This window comes from Drosophila miranda, chromosome 3 (assembly GCF_003369915.1).
Source record: "Drosophila miranda strain MSH22 chromosome 3, D.miranda_PacBio2.1, whole genome shotgun sequence".
Taxonomy (NCBI): domain Eukaryota; kingdom Metazoa; phylum Arthropoda; class Insecta; order Diptera; family Drosophilidae; genus Drosophila; species Drosophila miranda.
In genome coordinates, this window is record NC_046676.1 from 4223787 (window position 1) to 4244616 (window position 20830).

A 20830-nucleotide genomic window follows, 5' to 3' on the forward strand; every position below is an offset into this window, starting at 1 on the left:
TTCTGGTGGACTCTGATGGTGCTGGGTGGTTCCAAGTTGCTCCCGGCCGACTCGGAGCCGTCGAGCAGCGAGAAATTGCGCAGTTTCAATCGGGCCGTGAAGGAGGCGCGCGGCAAGATTCAGGATCTCTACGGCCAGGATCAGTACCGAAGACAGCCCAGGCACACCATCGACGATATGCTGGCCAGCTTTGCCCAGACCAGCAGCGGAGAATCGGAGGACAATGCCATGGCGGAGGCAGCCAACGCCTGGTATCGGGACTTCCAGACAGGCCACAAGAAATCACATACTGTCAGTAAACAGAGGGGCACGAACTACGAAAGTAACTACTTGAAGTATATGCAGAACACAGAGATCGGCAAGGTGAAGCAGAAGTACAAGGATACTGCGGTGGATCCCATCATTCTAGTGTTCGAGACCACCATGGCTCCCTTTCAGTACGGTGGTAGCGGTCTCACCTACCTGGACATCAAGCTGAAGCAGGCCCAGGAGATTCTAAACGAGCATGAGAAGACTAGCAAAAGGGATCCATACCGGGTGAAGGAGTATCACAAGAAGGCAGAACTCAACGACGATCTACCGGAGTTTGAAAACAGGCCAGTGCCGGACGGGTTGTATGAGCAAACATTGCTCCGGCTCGATTCGCCCAAATGGAGGCCGAACAATCTGTTGCACGAGGCCAACTACAAGCTGTCTAAGATCGAGCAGGAGGCCTCTGAGAACGCCCAACGGAAAATTCCGCCCAAGGGCAGGGGTTTGAACAAGCGCAGCTCCTATCACGGCTTCAATCCAATGAACGAGATCAAGCTAAAGACAAGCAACCGCCTCATGCTCAAGGGCATGGGACCCTCGCTGCCGAGCAATGCGCTGGTGGAGAGCCAGCATGCCCATCTCGTGGACGAACTGATAAAGCGCCGGGAGCGGAAAATGAGACGGGAGCAGGAGCAGCAGCAGGATCCAGATCTGTATCTGGATCATTATCAGGAACAGAATCAAGAGGGATACATGAGCGATGATGGTGAACGGCGGCAGCAGTACGATGGCCTCAGTCCGATGACCAACAAAATGAGGCAGTCTCCGGAGGTTGTATCCTCCGGTGGCCACAACATGTTGGATCTGCCACAGAGCTACGACTATCGCCTGCCCCCGTACGATCGCTTCCATGCTCTCAGCCAGCGGCAGATGCCCAACATGGTCGACTACTTGCACCCCAATCGCAGGTCCGTTGGGGACCCGGGACGCTACAAGCGGGAGCATACCTTAAATATGACCCTGGCAACGACAGCGAAGGTGGCCGTGAATGAGTCAGGAACTAAGGCCGAGCAGCTGGACATCCCGAGTGTGCCTGCGCTCAAGGAAAGTGAACCAAAAGTCGAAGAACAACAGGATGTCAAAGTGGAGCCGGATAAAGAGCCAATCGACAGCAAGGTGGTGGGTAAAGCTACTGCTTTCGAAAAGGTGCAAGTCGAGGCTGAAGCAAAGTCACTGAAAGTGAGAACGGACATTGAGGTTAAGCCTACGGAACCTACAGAGCTGAAAGATGATGCTGTATCTGTATCTGAGGCGGACATTTCAACAAAGCCGGAGGTGGGCGAAAGTGCTCAGGACTCTGCTGTTAAGGTGGAAAGCATCGAGGCCAAGACAAGGCTAGAAACAGATGCCATCTCTGAAGCCGAGGGTAGCCTGGAGACCCAGAATAAGTCAAACAGCCATGCCGTCCTACAATCGGTACTTGAACAGCCACAGGTTCAGGAGAAGTCCCAGGCGGCAGCCAGCATTAAAGATGCAGTGCTGCAGGAGAGCATCAAGCTGACTGTGGAGGAGTCGTTCACGTCCAGGCCAGCCGATGAGGTTTCCGAAGAGCCTGAGAGATCAAAAATAGCACCAGGTACTCCCCATTTGCCCAATCCCGATGCAGTGGTCAAACTTCTGGCCAATGAGCTGTCGCATTTTAGTGGCGACAAAGATCGCAACAAGCGGCACATCCAAAGCCTACGTCGTCGCTGGTCTCCCAGGAAAAACCGGCGCTCCAAACGGTCCATCGGAGAAGAGCAGCAGCCCCCGGAATGCCCCGAGAGAACCAAGCGCATGGCTGCTCCTCTGCTGGACGACCTGGAGGACCACAATGGGAATCACTTGCATTTTGGAGACCTTGGAAGTGGCCTTCTTATGTCCGATGTCGAGGAAGAGACCGATCCTTACGGCGAGGTCGAGGCCAGTCTGTATGATGCTTCTAGCGTTCAGGTGCCCATGATGAATCAGCGAGCTAATGGAGTCTACCAGTTAACGCAGCAGCCTCTGCAGATACCACAGCAACAGCAGCCGCAGCAGCAACAACAGCAGCAGCAACAGCAGCAGCAGCAGCAGCAACAACAGCAGCAACAGCAGCAGCAACAGCAGCCGCAACAGCTACAGCAACCCTCCAATTTAAAGGCCAGCTTCAATTTGACTAACTTTTTTAATGAGCTTCAGAAGCTGCAAAAGAATCGTCCGCTTCAGCTGCAAGAGAATCGTCCAGCGCAGCAGCAGCAACAACAAAAACTGCAGCAGCAACAGCAGCAGTCACCGATTCAGCATCAATATCTGCCAAAACAGCAACACTTTCCACAGAAGCCATATCTGCCAAAACAGCAATACCTGCCACCTCAGCAACAGGCACCTCTACAGACCCAGCAAAAGCAGCTGATAGCGCCGCCGCTAATGAAGCAATCCGCAGTCCATCGATACTTTGGTCCTTTCTTTAACAAGCAGGTCAAGAACAACATGTTGTCCACAGTGGATCCATGCATTACATAAGTTGAACCACTGACGCGGCCCTCAGTGTCCATAATCATTGATCCCAATTGCATATCAATTACAACGCCCGTCCCCAACATGATGACGGAGTCGACTACACCAGGGTTTGGTGGAAACAAAACGAGTATTCCATCCATGACGAATACTACCGATACGTCAACGAATGCAACGGACTCAGGAGGGGCTGATCAGGGTAAAACTTCTGGACCTGCTGTGCCGACCGGCGATGTCTGCTATAAACCAGATGCCCTGAGGTTGAACGTGTCCATCAACGCGAACGTGTGCGGGGATCCAAAGACAAAACAGTTCTATGGCAACGGATCAATCAACATGCAGCCAGCCTTCGATCAGATGAACACCGACTTGATGCTTGATTGGGCGGATTCGGCGGATTCGGCAGAGCACGGGAGTGACGATACTTTAATGCAGAATGATGATCGATATGCACGCGAAGCGGGTAGAAATTGGAGGGATAATACCGGCCACAGAAGGAATAATAGGTGGGGCAAAGAGAAGTCCAAGGGGAAAAAGGAGTACAAGCCAGAATCGAGCAAATGGTAAGTAGTACGAGATCCTGTATGGAATGTTCCTTTGTTCACATCCACATCACATCTCTTCTTGCAGTAGTGGAAATGCCGAATCCTGTGATGACAGCTTGGAGAAGCTTATAACTGGCAAAACGTCGGAGGACATTGTGTCGGCCGTGTTTGAGGCAGTCAGCAATGATCCGGGCATGGATCGTCTGTTGGCCGTGCTGGAGCGCAATCGCAAGGGCTCCCTCAAGAAGCCCAAAAACTTCTATCAGATCCGGAATGACAAAAACGATCAGTACCTGCATCAGACGGAGACCATGGTGCGGGAGACCATGGCGGCCATTAGCGACATCATCGACAAGCAGGTGCGGGTTCGGTCCTGCATTCCCTTGCGCCCAGACCTGAGTGAGTTCTTCGACCTCATCCTGAAGACTATGGATGAGCAGAAGAAGTGCCGCGAGAAGCGAGAGAACGCGCCGAGTGGTCTGGCCGACGACTTCAACCAGGATGTGGGCTTACTCGATAGCGACAAGATTGATTCCCGGTCTCGCATCGTCAAGAAACTGCTGCGTCAGTACGAGGAGCTCCCACTGGCAGATCAGCGTTCGGCGGCCAATGTCCGAGATGAACTTCTCATGGACCTTATGTACCTCCGCAAAATGGCAGACTCCGTGGAGCGCAGGCAGCGAAATGCCAAGCTGCAGGCATCAAGCTGGTGAAGACCGCAGAGCTCTTCAAGGAGGCGGGCGAGCAGCAGGCTAGGGCCTTTGTGGGACTCTAAGGTGGTTATTTTATTATTTGTTTATTTTTTCGTTGAGTTTATTTTACTATTAAATAACATTCTAAATGTCAAATTAAAATTCGTTCTTTAGTCTATTAGAACTTTAGTCAGAGATTAGAGAAATCGTCCAACTGGCGCTTAAAAGCGCTACCGCGAGAGTAGAGAAGAATAGAGAAAATTTAATGATTTATTGTGTGGACGTTGACATGCAATGACTGCATCTTTCAAGAGGCGATGCAGTTACTGCACCGTCAAGTGGCCCGTGTGACACCAGCAGAAGGCTGTTACGCGCGGATCCCAGGCAAAACGCAGCCCTCCTCCCGCCCAACCGACCGAGGGGCGCTGCCGCATGACGCGCGGTGCGTAGCCGAACCAAACGCGAACATGCAAGAAAGATAGCTATTAGACTAACATTCGAGGAAAATTAGTACTAAACTTACTAAGAAACTAAGCATGCAATCAAAATACAAATACCACTACAGTTACTAATTAATAGAAAGGTGTGTAAGGATTAATAATTTAATAAGAGGAAGAGAATTAGTGGTGGATATAATATGGTAGAGGGAATTATAATCCGAGCATAAGACCCTAAACGGTTCATGCAAGGAATAATTCGATCTACAAAGTGGAAGGAACAACGGTATAAAATTTCTAGTCAGTCTAATAGGAATCGTGAAGTTTATGCGGCTCAACAGATCAGGGCTGTCTATGTCACCCCTGATCAAGTTGTGCATAAATATCACACCAAGTATTTTTCTACGGTTAACTAAGGATGGGAGGTTTACTAATAGTAGTCTACTAGAGTAAGATGGGAGTCTTACACCCGCATCAAAGTTAAGGCCCCGCAGAGCAAAGAGTAAAAAGTTTTTCTGTACTGATTCTATACGGTCCTGGTGTACTTTGTACTGAGGGCACCATACACAGGAGCCGTATTCTAAGATCGGACGAACAAGCGAGGTATAGAGAGTCTTTGTTATATAGGGGTCGTCAAATTCCTTTGACCACCTCTTTATAAACCCAAGCACGCCCATGGCCTTATTTACCATGGTAGAAATGTGTTCGGAAAACTTTAACTTGGGGTCTAACATAACACCCAGATCATCCACCAGGGTAATTCTCTCAAGAGATACACCAAATGGGGTATAGGGAGCCAACAAGGGGCTAGAACGATGAAATGTCATAACTTTGCATTTCGAGGCATCAAGGTGAAACAAGTTTGCACAACACCATGACTGAAAGTTATTGAGATCGGATTGCAAGCGAGAATGAAATGAAATGTCCTTGTACTGGACACAGAGTTTAACATCATCCGCATACATAAGTACTCGAGAGTATGTTAATACTGAAGGTAAGTCATTAATAAAGAGTGTGAAGAGTAAGGGGCCTAGATGGCTGCCTTGTGGTACTCCCGAAGAAACCTTTACTGGGAAAGAGAGGGAGTTTTTGAAGAGGACTCTTTGAGACCTAGAACAAAGATAGCTAGAAATCCATCTCAGGAGGTTGGGCGGAAACCCTAAAAGGTCAAGTTTATGCGCTAAAAGGGAATGGTTTACAGAGTCGAATGCTTTACTAAAGTCGGTGTAAATAACATCCGTCTGTAAGTTACCTTGAAAGCCTTTAATAATGAAAGAGGTAAACTCTAACAAGTTCGTGGTGGTTGATCGCCGCCTTATAAATCCATGCTGAGTTGGAGATATAAGTGACTTGCAGAGATGTTGCAAGTGCGGAGTTAAAACCCTCTCAAACATTTTAGGAATAGCGGATAACTTTGCTATACCTCTATAATTTTTTGCATCAGACTTGCTACCTTTTTTATAGAGAGGAATTATAAACGATTCCTTCCAGTAAAGGAATTTTTCACATGGTTGACTTGAGACAGGGATAGGTCAAGCAAGCCGTCAACAAAGTCATGTCGTGACATGGGCACTAGGATACTAGACTCGTTTACCGAAGACCAAACAGTTCCTGGCAAGTTGAAGTCACCAAGAACTATCATACGATCTTTATCAGATAGCGAGGAAGAAACAGCGGTTAAAGCGGACAAGTGCTGCTCATAAATTGAAATATCCGAAGAAGGTGGGATATACGAGCAAGTAATGAATATAGCGAAAGCGGGAAGAATCAGTTTTACACACAGGAATTCCAGTTCCTGTTGAACTTGGACTGTGAAGTGTTCCACTGCAATTAGAACCCCCCCTGCCCGTCGAGACGAACGGTCCCTTCTAAAAGTTGTGTACCGACCTGCCAAAACCTCGGAACTAAGAATGTCCGGCTTTAACCAGGTTTCAGTAAACACAATAACGTGGGAAGCAAATGCAACACTATCCCGGAAAAGAATGCTGAGCTTACTACGCAAGCCTCTTACATTCTGATAGGTTACTAAAAGAGAAGTTAGTTTTTTGGAAAGGTGGAAGCAAGACGGGAAGTTGAGGAAGAGGAAGTTGAGGTTGAGGGTGGCACACTGGAAAGATTTGGAAGGGATATGGGGGGCCTATTCTTCTTCTTAGCCTTAAACTCCTTCACCACCAAATGCTCCGGCCAAAATTTGGCGGAGCAAATGGTGTCAAATTGAGTTGGGGAGATACTTATCTTAAACGAGGCTATCTCCCTGGCATAAGAGAAGTTAAATTTCTCCACCTTTAATCCCACGGCTTTTATTTTGCTTTGAATAAAAGCAATTACATCATTAGATGTGAGGTCAGGGGCCAGCCGTGAAACAAAAACTTGTCGTTTTGGTGGGACTCCCACCAGTGGTTTAGTCACCACAGGCCTAGTACCTGTGGTGGCAATATCCGGAGGTCCGGAACGTCTATTTACTGGTGGGATCGGGATAGATGGGACAACTAGCGAACTTGCGGACACCACGGACACGGACGCTGCAGACGTACTTGGCTGCACATTCTCCGAGGCGATGAATTCGGCTACCGAATCTGCGTCGCCAGCAGCTGTCGTTGCCCTTGGAGTGGCAAACGAGATCAACTGCTGCACACTTGGAGTGGTCGGAGTCAGTTTTTCGGCGGCGCACGGCTGAGTGACGGTTGGCAATTGCAGATCCCGCGGAGTGACCTTTTTGCGCCTCGGAGACTCATTCAGCAGTTTTAAACCGCTAAACTGAGCCTCCATGGCTAGGAGCCGATCGTATTGGTTTTTAAAACCAACGGTCAGCTCCTTAAAGCCACTCCGCGTCTGCCTCATGAAAGCCACCATGTCTTTCTCCACCGCACGGCATGCCTCGCAACTGTAATGCAAGCCATTACGTTTGCCTATAGCATCACTCACGAGGCCAGAAAATCCAGCGCATTTTGCGTGCACTACGCTGTCGCAGAGCCAGCAGGGGACATTCGGCTGATCGTGGGTGATCTGCTTCTTACAGCTTTTTTTGGCACAGACCACAGCGTATTCCATTTTATTTTATTATTTATTTATATATATACTATTATTTGCAAAACAAATTGGTATCAGACCAATGTGCCAGACAACGCTCAAAGCGGAATTGGTAAAAAAAAGAGAGCAGAGTGGAGAGCGGTTATAGCGAGAGCTACTAAGCAGAGAGCGCTATTGCTCAGAAAGTTTAAAGAGCGAGAGAGAAAGAACAGTTATTGAAGTTGAGGTGATAGCGAGAGAGTGATAAAACAACAAAAGCTACCAGACGAGAGCGGACTGCAATGCAATGTAATGCGTACTCACTCACTGCAACAACACAAACACAAGAACAAGCACAAGCCGACGCCGAAAAATAAAAAGTTAAATAATGTTTTAACACAAATCAAAAGGCATGCACTCGCGTAATAGAATAGGTTTCCAGATTGTTGTCTGGTTAGGAAGTATAATTAGAATTTAGTTAGGAAAACACCGGCTGTTTATTCAAAACAAAAGGAAAAAATGCGGAGCGCAAAACAAAAACACGTCTGATCACTACGAAAGATACGAAAGATGTTGAACCAATCGGTTAAACAGATTACCTTTGAGTTATTCTTTTGGGATATCAATAGTTTATTATACCCGATACTCAAAATGAGTATTGGGGTATATTAGATTTGTGGTGAAAATGGATGTGTGTAACGTCCAGAAGGAATCGTTTCCGACCCCATAAAGTATATATATTCTTGATCAGCATCAATAGCCGAGTCGATTGAGCCCTGTCTGTCTGTCCGTCTGTCCGTCTGTCCGTCCGTCCGTCTGTCCGTCCCTATTAGCGCCTAGTGCTCAAAGACTATAAGAGCTAGAGCAACGATGTTTTGGATCCAGACTTCTGTGATATGTCACTGCTACAAAAATATTTCAAAACTTCGCCCCGCCCCCTTTCGCCGCCACAAAGGACGAAAATCTGTGGCATCCACAATTTTAAAGATATGAGAAAACCAAAAACGTAGAATTGTAGAGAATGACCATATCTTTAAGACTGCGGATTCTGAATTGGATCGTATTATTATTATAGCCAGCATCAAGAAAACAATTTCATTTTTTCTCTCCCTGTCTCTCTCTAACACACACGTAGCATAGGCGGCTTTGCTTAGAGTAAAACATTAGCGCCTAGATCTCAGAGACTACAAAAGCTAGAGCAACCAAATTTGGTATCCACACTCCTAATATATCGGACCGAGACGAGTTTGTTTCAAAATTTCGCCACACCCCCTTCCGCCCCCGTAAAGGATGCAAATCTGGGGATATTCACAAATCTCAGAGACTATTAAGGCTAGAGTAACCAAATTTGGTATCCGCACTCCTGTTAGATCTCACTATAAGACGTATATCTCAGAATTTCGCCCCACCCCCTTCCGCCTACACAAAGGATGATCTGTTGCATCCACAATATTGCAGATTCGAGAAAACTAAAAACGCAGAATCATAGATAACGACCATATCTATGAGATTGCTGAATGTGGATCAGATCAGATAGTTTTTATAGCCAAAAGGAACAAATCAATTTGCACTGGCTACGCAGCGCCCGACGTCACGCTCAGACTGATTTTCTGTCTCTCTCGCACGCACTCTTTGTCGTGCCGTTTAATATTAGCGGCGTCTGCCGGAGGAGAGCCATACCGACTTAGTATCGGGTATAAATGTAGAGTTGCGGTGTACGCAGCAACTCACAACGTTCCCCCTCGTTTTTATACCCGATACTCAAAATGAGTATTGGGGTATATTAGATTTGTGGTGAAAATGGATGTGTGTAACGTCCAGAAGGAATCGTTTCCGACCCCATAAAGTATATATATTCTTGATCAGCATCAATAGCCGAGTCGATTGAGCCATGTCTGTCTGTCCGTCTGTCCGTCCGTCCGTCTGTCCGTCTGTCCGTCCCTATTAGCGCCTAGTGCTCAAAGACTATAAGAGCTAGAGCAACGATGTTTTGGATCCAGACTTCTGTGATATGTCACTGCTACAAAAATATTTTAAAACTTCGCCCCGCCCACTTCCGCCCCCACAAAAGACAAAAATCTGTGGCATCCACAATTTTAAAGATACGAGAAAACCAAAGGCGCAGAATCGTAGAGAATGGCCATATCTTTTAGACTGCAGAATTTGAATAAGATCGTATTATTATTATTGCCAGCATCAAGAAAACAATTTCATTTTTTCTCGCCCTGTCTCTCTCTAACACACACGTAGCATAGCCGGCTTTGCTTAGAGTAAAACATTAGCGCCTAGATCTCAGAGACTACAAAAGCTAGAGCAACCAAATTTGGTATCCACACTCCTAATATATCGGACCGAGACGAGTTTGTTTCAAAATTTCGCCACACCCTCTTCCGCCCCCGCAAAGGACGAAAATCTGGGGATATTCAAAAATCTCAGAGACTATTAAGGCTAGAGTAACCAAATTTGGTATCCGCACTCCTGTTAGATCTCACTTGTAAACATATATCTCAAAATTTCGCCCCACCCTCTTCCGCCCCCACAAAGGACGAAAATCTGTTGCATCCACAATATTGAGGATACGAGAAAACTAAAAACGCAGAATCATAGATAATGATCATATCTATCAGATTGCTGAATCTGGATCAGATCAGATAATTTTTATTGCCAAAAGGAACAAATCAATTTGCACTGGCTACGCAGCCCCCGACGTCACGCTCAGACTGAATTTCTGTCTCTCTCGCACGCACTCTTTGTCGCGTCGTTCAATATTAGCGGCGTCTGCCGGAGGAGAGCCATACTGACTTAGTATCGGGTATAACTGTAGAGTTGCGGTGTCCGCAGCAACTCACAACGTTCCCCCTCGTTTTTATTTGCATTTGAAATTCGATATATTCACATTTACCAAATTAATAGTAGTTTTATTTTATGTCACTCACTTTAACCGACTGTCAAGATAAACACGTATAAGATGCAGGTTTCATTGCTGCATCGATGCACCAAGATGGTGTTGCTGAAGAAGCAGGTGAGGCGCAAGGGCTGGCACCTGAGGAGCTACAGACACCAGGCCTATCGGCGGCTGCGCATGATGAGCCAGATCAGCGATGAGCTGCTCCGTAAGGTGCGCAAAGCAATAGAGGCCAGGCAGAGAGATATGGAACAGGTGCAAAGGGATCAGGCAAGGCATGAGGTCGCCAGAACGGTAGCCACATACAAGAGATGGCTGCACAGTTGGTCCAAGTCGCTGTTGTCGCAACGCCGGCTGATCGTGCAGCAGAGGCAGGAGGAACGAAACAAGCCCAAGTGGCAAGTGGCAAGTAAAGAACTGACTCCGAAAAAATCCAAAAGCTGAAAACCCAATTCAGATCAAGCTGGCTGGGAGGCAGAACTTTCTAATTGAGTTTTCTCTGTACCTTTTGAAAGATAATCTGAATTGGAACGAATCGTACCCAGATTGGAATATGATTTTCTTACAATTCTGGTGGACTCTGATGGTGCTGGGTGGTTCCAAGTTGCTCCCGGCCGACTCGGAGCCGTCGAGCAGCGAGAAGTTGCGCAGTTTCAATCGGGCCGTGAAGGAGGCGCGCGGCAAGATTCAGGATCTCTACGGCCAGGATCAGTACCGAAGACAGCCCAGGCACACCATCGACGATATGCTAGCCAGCTTTGCCCAGACCAGCAGCGGAGAATCGGAGGACAATGCCATGGCGGAGGCAGCCAACGCCTGGTATCGGGACTTCCAGACAGGCCACAAGAAATCACATACTGTCAGTAAACAAAGGGGCACGAGCTACGAAAGTAACTACTTGAAGGATATGCAGAACACAGATTGGCAAGGTGAAGCAGAAGTACATGGATACTGCGGTTTATCCCATCATTCTAGTGTTCGAGACCACCATGGCTCCCTTTCAGTACGGTGGTAGCGGTCTCACCTACCTGGACATCAAGCTGAAGCAGGCCCAGGAGATTCTAAACGAGCATGAGAAGACTAGCAAAAGGGATCCATACCGGGTGAAGGAGTATCACAAGAAGGCAGAACTCAACGACGATCTACCGGAGTTTGAAAACAGGCCAGTGCCGGACGGGTTGTATGAGCAAACATTACTCCGGCTCGATTCGCCCAAATGGAGGCCGAACAATCTGTTGCACGAGGCCAACTACAAGCTATCTAAGATCGAGCAGGAGGCCTCTGAGAACGCCCAACGGAAAATTCCGCCCAAGGGCAGGGGTTTGCACAAGCGCAGCTCCTATCACGGCTTCAATCCAATGAACGAGATCAAGCTAAAGACAAGCAACCGCCTCATGCTCAAGGGCATGGGACCCTCGCTGCCGAGCAATGCGCTGGTGGAGAGCCAGCATGCCCATCTCGTGGACGAACTGATAAAGCGCCGGGAGCGGAAAATGAGACGGGAGCAGGAGCAGCAGCAGGATCCAGATCTGTATCTGGATCATTATCAGGAACAGAATCAAGAGGGATACATGAGCGATGATGGTGAACGGCGGCAGCAGTACGATGGCCTCAGTCCGATGACCAACAAAATGAGGCAGTCTCCGGAGGTTGTATCCTCCGGTGGCCACAACATGTTGGATCTGCCCCAGAGCTACGACTATCGCCTGCCCGATCGCCTGTACGATCGCTTCCATGCTCTCAGCCAGCGGCAGATGCCCAACATGGTCGACTACTTGCACCCCAATCGCAGGTCCGTTGGGGACCCGGGACGCTACAAGCGGGAGCATACCTTAAATATGACCCTGGCAACGACAGCGAAGGTGGCCGTGAATGAGTCAGGAACTAAGGCCGAGCAGCTGGACATCCCGAGTGTGCCTGCGCTCAAGGAAAGTGAACCAAAAGTCGAAGAACAACAGGATGTCAAAGTGGAGCCGGATAAAGAGCCAATCGACAGCAAGGTGGTGGGTAAAGCTACTGCTTTCGAAAAGGTGCAAGTCGAGGCTGAAGCAAAGTCACTGAAAGTGAGAACGGACATTGAGGTTAAGCCTACGGAACCTACAGAGCTGAAAGATGATGCTGTATCTGTATCTGAGGCGGATATTTCAACAAAGCCGGAGGTGGGCGAAAGTGCTCAGGACTCTGCTGTTAAGGTGGAAAGCATCGAGGCCAAGACAAGGCTAGAAACAGATGCCATCTCTGAAGCCGAGGGTAGCCTGGACACCCAGAATAAGTCAAACAGCCATGCCGTCCTACAATCGGTACTTGAACAGCCACAGGTTCAGGAGAAGTCCCAGGCGGCAGCCAGCATTAAAGATGCAGTGCTGCAGGAGAGCATCAAGCTGACTGTGGAGGAGTCGTTCACGTCCAGGCCAGCCGATGAGGTTTCCGAAGAGCCTGAGAGATCAAAAATAGCACCAGGTACTCCCCATTTGCCCAATCCCGATGCAGTGGTCAAACTTCTGGCCAATGAGCTGTCGCATTTTAGTGGCGACAAAGATCGCAACAAGCGGCACATCCAAAGCCTACGTCGTCGCTGGTCTCCCAGGAAAAACCGGGGCTCCAAACGGTCCATCGGAGAAGAGCAGCAGCCCCCGGAATGCCCCGAGAGAACCAAGCGCATGGCTGCTCCTCTGCTGGACGACCTGGAGGACCACAATGGGAAACACTTGCATTTTGGAGACCTTGGAAGTGGCCTTCTTATGTCCGATGTCGAGGAAGAGACCGATCCTTACGGCGAGGACGAGGCCAGCTACAGCAACCCTCCAATTTCAAGGCCAGCTTCAATTTGACTAACTTTTTTAAGAAGCTTCAGAAGCTTCAAAAGAAACGTCCGCTTCAGCTGCAAGAGAATCGTCCAGCGCAGCAGCAGCAACAACAACAACTGCAGCAGCTACAGCAGCAGTCACCGATTCAGCATCAATATCTGCCAAAACAGCAACACTTTCCACAGAAGCCATATCTGCCAAAACAGCAATACCTGCCACCTCAGCAACAGGCACCTCTACAAACCCAGCAAAAGCAGCTGATAGCGCCGCCGCTAATGAAGCAATCCGCAGTCCATCGATACTTTGGTCCTTTCTTTAACAAGCAGGTCAAGAACAACATGTTGTCCGTAGTGGATCCATGCATTACACAAGTTGAACCACTGACGCGGCCCTCAGTGTCCATAACCATTGATCCCAAATGCATATCAATTACAACGCCCGTCCCCAACATGATGACGGAGTCGACTACACCAGGGTTTGGTGGAAACAAAACGAGTATTCCATCCATGACGAATACTACCGATACGTCAACGAATGCAACGGACTCAGGAGGGGCTGATCAGGGTAAAACTTCTGGACCTGCTGTGCCGACCGGCGATGTCTGCTATAAACCAGATTCCCTGAGGTTGAACGTGTCCATCAACGCTAATGTGTGCGGGGATCCAAAGACAAAACAGTTCTATGGCAACGGATCAATCAACATGCAGCCAGCCTTCGATCAGATGAACACCGACTTGATGCTTGATTGGGCGGATTCGGCGGATTCGGCAGAGCACGGGAGTGACGATACTTTAATGCAGAATGATGATCGATATGCACGCGAAGCGGGTAGAAATTGGAGGGATAATACCGGCCACAGAAGGAATAATAGGTGGGGCAAAGAGAAGTCCAAGGGGAAAAAGGAGTACAAGCCAGAATCGAGCAAATGGTAAGTAGTACGAGATCCTGTATGGAATGTTCCTTTGTTCACATCCACATCACATCTCTTCTTGCAGTAGTGGAAATGCCGAATCCTGTGATGACAGCTTGGAGAAGCTTATAACTGGCAAAACGTCGGAGGACATTGTGTCGGCCGTGTTTGAGGCAGTCAGCAATGATTCGGGCATGGATCGTCTGTTGGCCGTGCTGGAGCGCAATCGCAAGGGCTCCCTCAAAAAGCCCAAAAACTTCTATCAGATCGGGAATGACAAAAACGATCAGTACCTGCATCAGACGGAGACCATGGTGGGGGAGACCATGGCGGCCATTAGCGACATCATCGACAAGCAGGTGCGGGTTCGGTCCTGCATTCCCTTGCGCCCAGACCTGAGTGAGTTCTTCGACCTCATCCTGAAGACTATGGATGAGCAGAAGAAGTGCCGCGAGAAGCGAGAGAACGCGCCGAGTGGTCTGGCCGACGACTTCAACCAGGATGTGGGCTTACTCGATAGCGACAAGATTGATTCCCGGTCTCGCATCGTCAAGAAACTGCTGCGTCAGTACGAGGAGCTCCCACTGGCAGATCAGCGTTCGGCGGCCAATGTCCGAGATGAACTTCTCATGGACCTTATGTACCTCCGCAAAATGGCAGACTCCGTGGAGCGCAGGCAGCGAAATGCCAAGCTGCAGGAGGTGCTGCGGCAGACCAGCATGAACAACGAGTACTCGCCTCGCTTCATCAAGCTGGTGAAGACCGCAGAGCTCTTCAAGGAGGCGGGCGAGCAGCAGGCTAGGGCCTTTGTGGGACTCTAAGGTGGTTATTTTTGTATTTGTTTATTTTTTCGTTGAGTTTATTTTACTATTAAATAACATTCTAAATGTCAAATTAAAATTCGTTCTTTAGTCTATTAGAACTTTAGTCAGAGATTAGAGAAATCGTCCAACTGGCGCTTAAAAGCGCTACCGCGAGGGTAGAGAAGAATAGAGAAAATTTAATGATTTAATGTTGAACCAATCGGTTAAACAGATTACCTTTGAGTTATTCTTTTGGGATATCAATAGTTTATTATACCCGATACTCAAAATGAGTATTGGGGTATCTTAGATTTGTGGTAAAAGTGGATGTGTGTAACGTCCAGAAGGAATCGTTTCCGACCCCATAAAGTATTTATATTCTTCATCAGTCGATTGAGCCCTGTCTGTCTGTCCGTCCGTCCGTCTGTCCGTCTGTCCGTCCCCTTCAGCGCCTAGTGCTCAAAGACTATAAGAGCTAGAGCAACGATGTTTTGGATCCAGACTTCTGTGATATGTCACTGCTACAAAAATATTTCAAAACTTCGTCCCGCCCACTTCCGCCCCCACAAAGGACGAAAATCTGTGGCATCCACAATTTTAAAGATATGAGAAAACCAAAAACGTAGAATTGTAGAGAATGACCATATCTTTAAGATTGCGGAATCTGAATTGGATCGTATTATTATTATAGCCAGCATCAAGAAAACAATTTCATTTTTTCTCACCCTGTCTCTCTCTAACACACACGTAGCATAGGCGGCTTTGCTTAGAGTAAAACATTAGCGCCTAGATCTCAGAGACTACAAAAGCTAGAGCAACCAAATTTGGTATCCACACTCCTAATATATCGGACCGAGACGAGTTTGTTTCAAAATTTCGCCACACCCCCTTCCGCCCCCGCAAAGGACGAAAATCTCGGGATATTCAAAAATCTCAGAGACTATTAAGGCTAGAGTAACCAAATTTGGTATCCGCATCAGATCATTTTTATAGCCAATAGGAACAAATCAATTTGCAGTGGCTACGCAGCGCCCGACGTCACGCTCAGACTGATTTTCTGTCTCTCTCGCACGCAGTCTTTGTCGTGTCGTTTAATATTAGCGGCGTCTGCCGGAGGAGAGCCATACTGACTTAGTATCGGGTATAACCGTAGAGTTGCGGTGTCCGCAGCAACTCACAACGTTCCCCCTCGTTTTTATTTGCATTTGAAATTCGATATATTCACATTTACCAAATTAATAGTAGTTTTATTTTATGTCACTCACTTTAACCGACTGTCAAGATAAACACGTATAAGATGCAGGTTTCATTGCTGCATCGATGCACCAAGATGGTGTTGCTGAAGAAGCAGGTGAGGCGCAAGGGCTGGCACCTGAGGAGCTACAGACACCAGGCCTATCGGCGGCTGCGCATGATGAGCCAGATCCGCGATGAGCTGCTCCGTAAGGTGCGCAAAGCAATAGAGGCCAGGCAGAGAGATATGGAACAGGTGCAAAGGGATCAGGCAAGGCATGAGGTCGCCAGAACGGTAGCCACATACAAGAGATGGCTGCACAGTTGGTCCAAGTCGCTGTTGTCGCAACGCCGGCTGATCGTGCAGCAGAGGCAGGAGGAACGCACCCAAGCCCAAGTGGCAAGTGGCAAGTGGCAAGTAAAGAACTGACTCCGAAAAAATCCAAAAGCCGAAAACCCAATTCAGATCAAGCTGGCTGGGAGGCAGAACTTTCTAATTGAGTTTTCTCTGTACCTTTTGAAAGATAATCTGAATTGGAACGAATCGTACCCAGATTGGAATATGATTTTCTTACAATTCTGGTGGACTCTGATGGTGCTGGGTGGTTCCAAGTTGCTCCCGGCCGACTCGGAGCCGTCGAGCAGCGAGAAGTTGCGCAGTTTCAATCGGGCCGTGAAGGAGGCGCGCGGCAAGATTCAGGATCTCTACTGCCAGGATCAGTACCGAAGACAGCCCAGGCACACCATCGACGATATGCTGGCCAGCTTTGCCCAGACCAGCAGCGGAGAATCGGAGGACAATGCCATGGCGGAGGCAGCCAACGCCTGGTATCGGGACTTCCAGACAGGCCACAAGAAATCACATACTGTCAGTAAACAGAGGGGCACGAACTACGAAAGTAACTACTTGAAGGATATGCAGAATACAGAGATCGGCAAGGTGAAGCAGAAGTACAAGGATACTGCGGTGGATCCCATCATTCTAGTGTTCGAGACCACCATGGCTCCCTTTCAGTACGGTGGTAGCGGTCTCACCTACCTGGACATCAAGCTGAAGCAGGCCCAGGAGATTCTAAACGAGCATGAGAAGACTAGCAAAAGGGATCCATACCGGGTGAAGGAGTATCACAAGAAGGCAGAACTCAACGACGATCTACCGGAGTTTGAAAACAGGCCAGTGCCGGACGGGTTGTATGAGCAAACATTACTCCGGCTCGATTCGCCCAAATGGAGGCCGAACAATCTGTTGCACGAGGCCAACTACAAGCTGTCTAAGATCGAGCAGGAGGCCTCTGAGAACGCCCAACGGAAAATTCCGCCCAAGGGCAGGGGTTTGAACAAGCGCAGCTCCTATCACGGCTTCAATCCAATGAACGAGATCAAGCTAAAGACAAGCAACCGCCTCATGCTCAAGGGCATGGGACCCTCGCTGCCGAGCAATGCGCTGGTGGAGAGCCAGCATGCCCATCTCGTGGACGAACTAATAAAGCGCCGGGAGCGGAAAATGAGACGGGAGCAGGAGCAGCAGCAGGATCCAGATCTGTATCTGGATCATTATCAGGAACAGAATCAAGAGGGATACATGAGCGATGATGGTGAACGGCGGCAGCAGTACGATGGCCTCAGTCCGATGACCAGCAAAATGAGGCAGTCTACGGAGGTTGTATCCTCCGGTGGCCACAACATGTTGGATCTGCCCCAGAGCTACGACTATCGCCTGCCCGATCGCCTGTACGATCGCTTCCATGCTCTCAGCCAGCGGCAGATGCCCAACATGGTCGACTACTTGCACCCCAATCGCAGGTCCGTTGGGGACCTGGGACGCTACAAGCGGGAGCATACCTTAAATATGACCCTGGCAACGACAGCGAAGGTGGCCGTGAATGAGTCAGGAACTAAGGCCGAGCAGCTGGACATCCCGAGTGTGCCTGCGCTCAAGGAAAGTGAACCAAAAGTCGAAGAACAACAGGATGTCAAAGTGGAGCCGGATAAAGAGCCAATCGACAGCAAGGTGGTGGGTAAAGCTACTGCTTTCGAAAAGGTGCAAGTCGAGGCTGAAGCAAAGTCACTGAAAGTGAGAACGGACATTGAGGTTAAGCCTACGGAACCTACAGAGCTGAAAGATGATGCTGTATCTGTATCTGAGGCGGACATTTCAACAAAGCCGGAGGTGGGCGAAAGTGCTCAGGACTCTGCTGTTAAGGTGGAAAGCATCGAGGCCAAGACAAGGCTAGAAACAGATGCCATCTCTGAAGCCGAGGGTAGCCTGGAGACCCAGAATAAGTCAAACAGCCATGCCGTCCTACAATCGGTACTTGAACAGCCACAGGTTCAGGAGAAGTCCCAGGCGGCAGCCAGCATTAAAGATGCAGTGCTGCAGGAGAGCATCAAGCTGACTGTGGAGGAGTCGTTCACGTCCAGGCCAGCCGATGAGGTTTCCGCAGAGCCTGAGAGATCAAAAATAGCACCAGGTACTCCCCATTTGCCCAATCCCGATGCAGTGGTCAAACTTCTGGCCAATGAGCTGTCGCATTTTAGTGGCGACAAAGATCGCAACAAGCGGCACATCCAAAGCCTACGTCGTCGCTGGTCTCCCAGGAAAAACCGGCGCTCCAAACGGTCCATCGGAGAAGAGCAGCAGCCCCCGGAATGCCCCGAGAGAACAAAGCGCATGGCTGCTCCTCTGCTGGACGACCTGGAGGACCACAATGGGAAACACTTGCATTTTGGAGACCTTGGAAGTGGCCTTATGTCCGATGTCGAGGAAGAGACCGATCCTTACGGAGAGGACGAGGCCAGTCTCTATGATGCTTCTAGCGTTCAGGTGCCCATGATGAATCAGCGAGCTAATGGAGTCTACCAGTTAACGCAGCAGCCTCTGCAGATACCACAGCAACAGCAGCAGCAACAACAACAACTGCAGCAGCAACAGCAGCAGTCACCGATTCAGCATCAATATCTGCCACAACAGCAACACTTTCCACAGAAGCCATATCTGCCAAAACAGCAATACCTGCCACCTCAGCAACAGGCACCTCTACAGACCCAGCAAAAGCAGCTGATAGCGCCGCCGCTAATGAAGCAATCCGCAGTCCATCGATACTTTGGTCCTTTCTTTAACAAGCAGGTCAAGAACAACATGTTGTCCACAGTGGATCCATGCATTACACAAGTTGAACCACTGACGCGGCCCTCAGTGTCCATAACCATTGATCCCAATTGCATATCAATTACAACGCCCGTCCCCAACATGATGACGGAGTCGACTACACCAGGGTTTGGTGGAAACAAAACGAGTATTCCATCCATGACGAATACTACCGATACGTCAACGAATGCAACGGACTCAGGAGGGGCTGATCAGGGTAAAACTTCTGGACCTGCTGTGCCGACCGGCGATGTCTGCTATAAACCAGATTCCCTGAGGTTGAACGTGTCCATCAACGCTAATGTGTGCGGGGATCCAAAGACAAAACAGTTCTATGGCAACGGATCAATCAACATGCAGCCAGCCTTCGATCAGATGAACACCGACATGATGCTTGATTGGGCGGATTCGGCGGATTCGGCAGAGCACGGGAGTGACGATACTTTAATGCAGAATGATGATCGATATGCACGCGAAGCGGGTAGAAATTGGAGGGATAATACCGACCACAGAAGGAATAATAGGTGGGGCAAAGAGAAGTCCAAGGGGAAAAAGGAGTACAAGCCAGAATCGAGCAAATGGTAAGTAGTACGAGATCCTGTATGGAATGTTCCTTTGTTCACATCCACATCACATCTCTTCTTGCAGTAGTGGAAATGCCGAATCCTGTGATGACAGCTTGGAGAAGCTTATAACTGGCAAAACGTCGGAGGACATTGTGTCGGCCGTGTTTGAGGCAGTCAGCAATGATCCGGGCATGGATCGTCTGTTGGCCGTGCTGGAGCGCAATCGCAAGGGCTCCCTCAAGAAGCCCAAAAACTTCTATCAGATCCGGAATGACAAAAACGATCAGTACCTGCATCAGACGGAGACCATGGTGCGGGAGACCATGGCGGCCATTAGCGACATCATCGACAAGCAGGTGCGGGTTCGGTCCTGCATTCCCTTGCGCCCAGACCTGAGTGAGTTCTACGACCTCATCCTGAAGACTATGGATGAGCAGAAGAAGTGCCGCGAGAAGCGAGAGAACACGCCGAGTGGTCTGGCCGACGACTTCAACCAGGATGTGGGTTTACTCGATAGCGACAAGATTGATTCCCGGTCTCGCATCGTCAAGAAACTGCTGCGTCAGTACGAGGAGCTTCCACTGACAGATCAGCGTTCGGCGGCCAATGTCCGAGATGAACTTCTCATGGACCTCATGTACCTCCGCAAAATGGCAGACTCCGTGGAGCGCAGGCAGCGAAATGCCAAGCTGCAGGAGGTGCTGCGGCAGACCAGCATGAACAACGAGTACTCGCCTCGCTTCATCAAGCTGGTGAAGACCGCAGAGCTCTTCAAGGAGGCGGGCGAGCAGCAGGCTAGGGCCTTTCTGGGACTCTAAGGTGGTTATTTTTGTATTTGTTTATTTTTTCGTTGAGTTTATTTTACTATTAAATAACATTCTAAATGTCAAATTAAAATTCGTTCTTTAGTCTATTAGAACTTTAGTCAGAGATTAGAGAAATCGTCCAACTGGCGCTTAAAAGCGCTACCGCGAGAGTAGAGAAG

At 49.0% G+C, this 20830-nt stretch overlaps 2 protein-coding genes and 1 pseudogene across 2 annotated transcripts; all 3 read left to right on the forward strand.

Annotated features, from left to right (window-relative positions):
* Positions 1 to 2815, forward strand: LOC117188127 (putative mediator of RNA polymerase II transcription subunit 12). Its single transcript, XM_033391478.1, has one exon. The coding sequence runs from the start codon at positions 16 to 18 to the stop codon at positions 2794 to 2796; it is 2781 nt and encodes a 926-aa protein (XP_033247369.1). The 5' UTR covers positions 1 to 15; the 3' UTR covers positions 2797 to 2815.
* Positions 2816 to 10836: 8021 nt separating this feature from the next.
* On the forward strand, positions 10837 to 14916 carry LOC117188129 (annotated as a pseudogene).
* A 1511-nt stretch (positions 14917 to 16427) lies between these two features.
* On the forward strand, positions 16428 to 20688 carry LOC117187898. Its single transcript, XM_033390834.1, has 3 exons — positions 16428 to 16549; positions 16656 to 19860; positions 19928 to 20688. The coding sequence occupies exons 1-3, from the start codon at positions 16444 to 16446 to the stop codon at positions 20661 to 20663; spliced, it is 4047 nt and encodes a 1348-aa protein (XP_033246725.1). The 5' UTR covers positions 16428 to 16443; the 3' UTR covers positions 20664 to 20688.
* The last annotated feature ends 142 nt before the right edge of the window (positions 20689 to 20830 follow it).

Bases quoted from the DNA above. Each gene is read 5' to 3' on its own strand.
- LOC117187898 (XM_033390834.1), top strand. From the start codon at position 16,444: ATGGCTGCACAGTTGGTCCAAGTCGCTGTTGTCGCAACGCCGGCTGAT. The intron at 16,550-16,655 runs GTAAAGAACTGA...ACCTTTTGAAAG, and splicing joins TGGCAAGTGGCAAGTGGCAA to ATAATCTGAATTGGAACGAA. The intron at 19,861-19,927 runs GTAAGTAGTACG...CTCTTCTTGCAG, and splicing joins AAGCCAGAATCGAGCAAATG to TAGTGGAAATGCCGAATCCT.
- LOC117188127 (XM_033391478.1), top strand. From the start codon at position 16: ATGGTGCTGGGTGGTTCCAAGTTGCTCCCGGCCGACTCGGAGCCGTCG.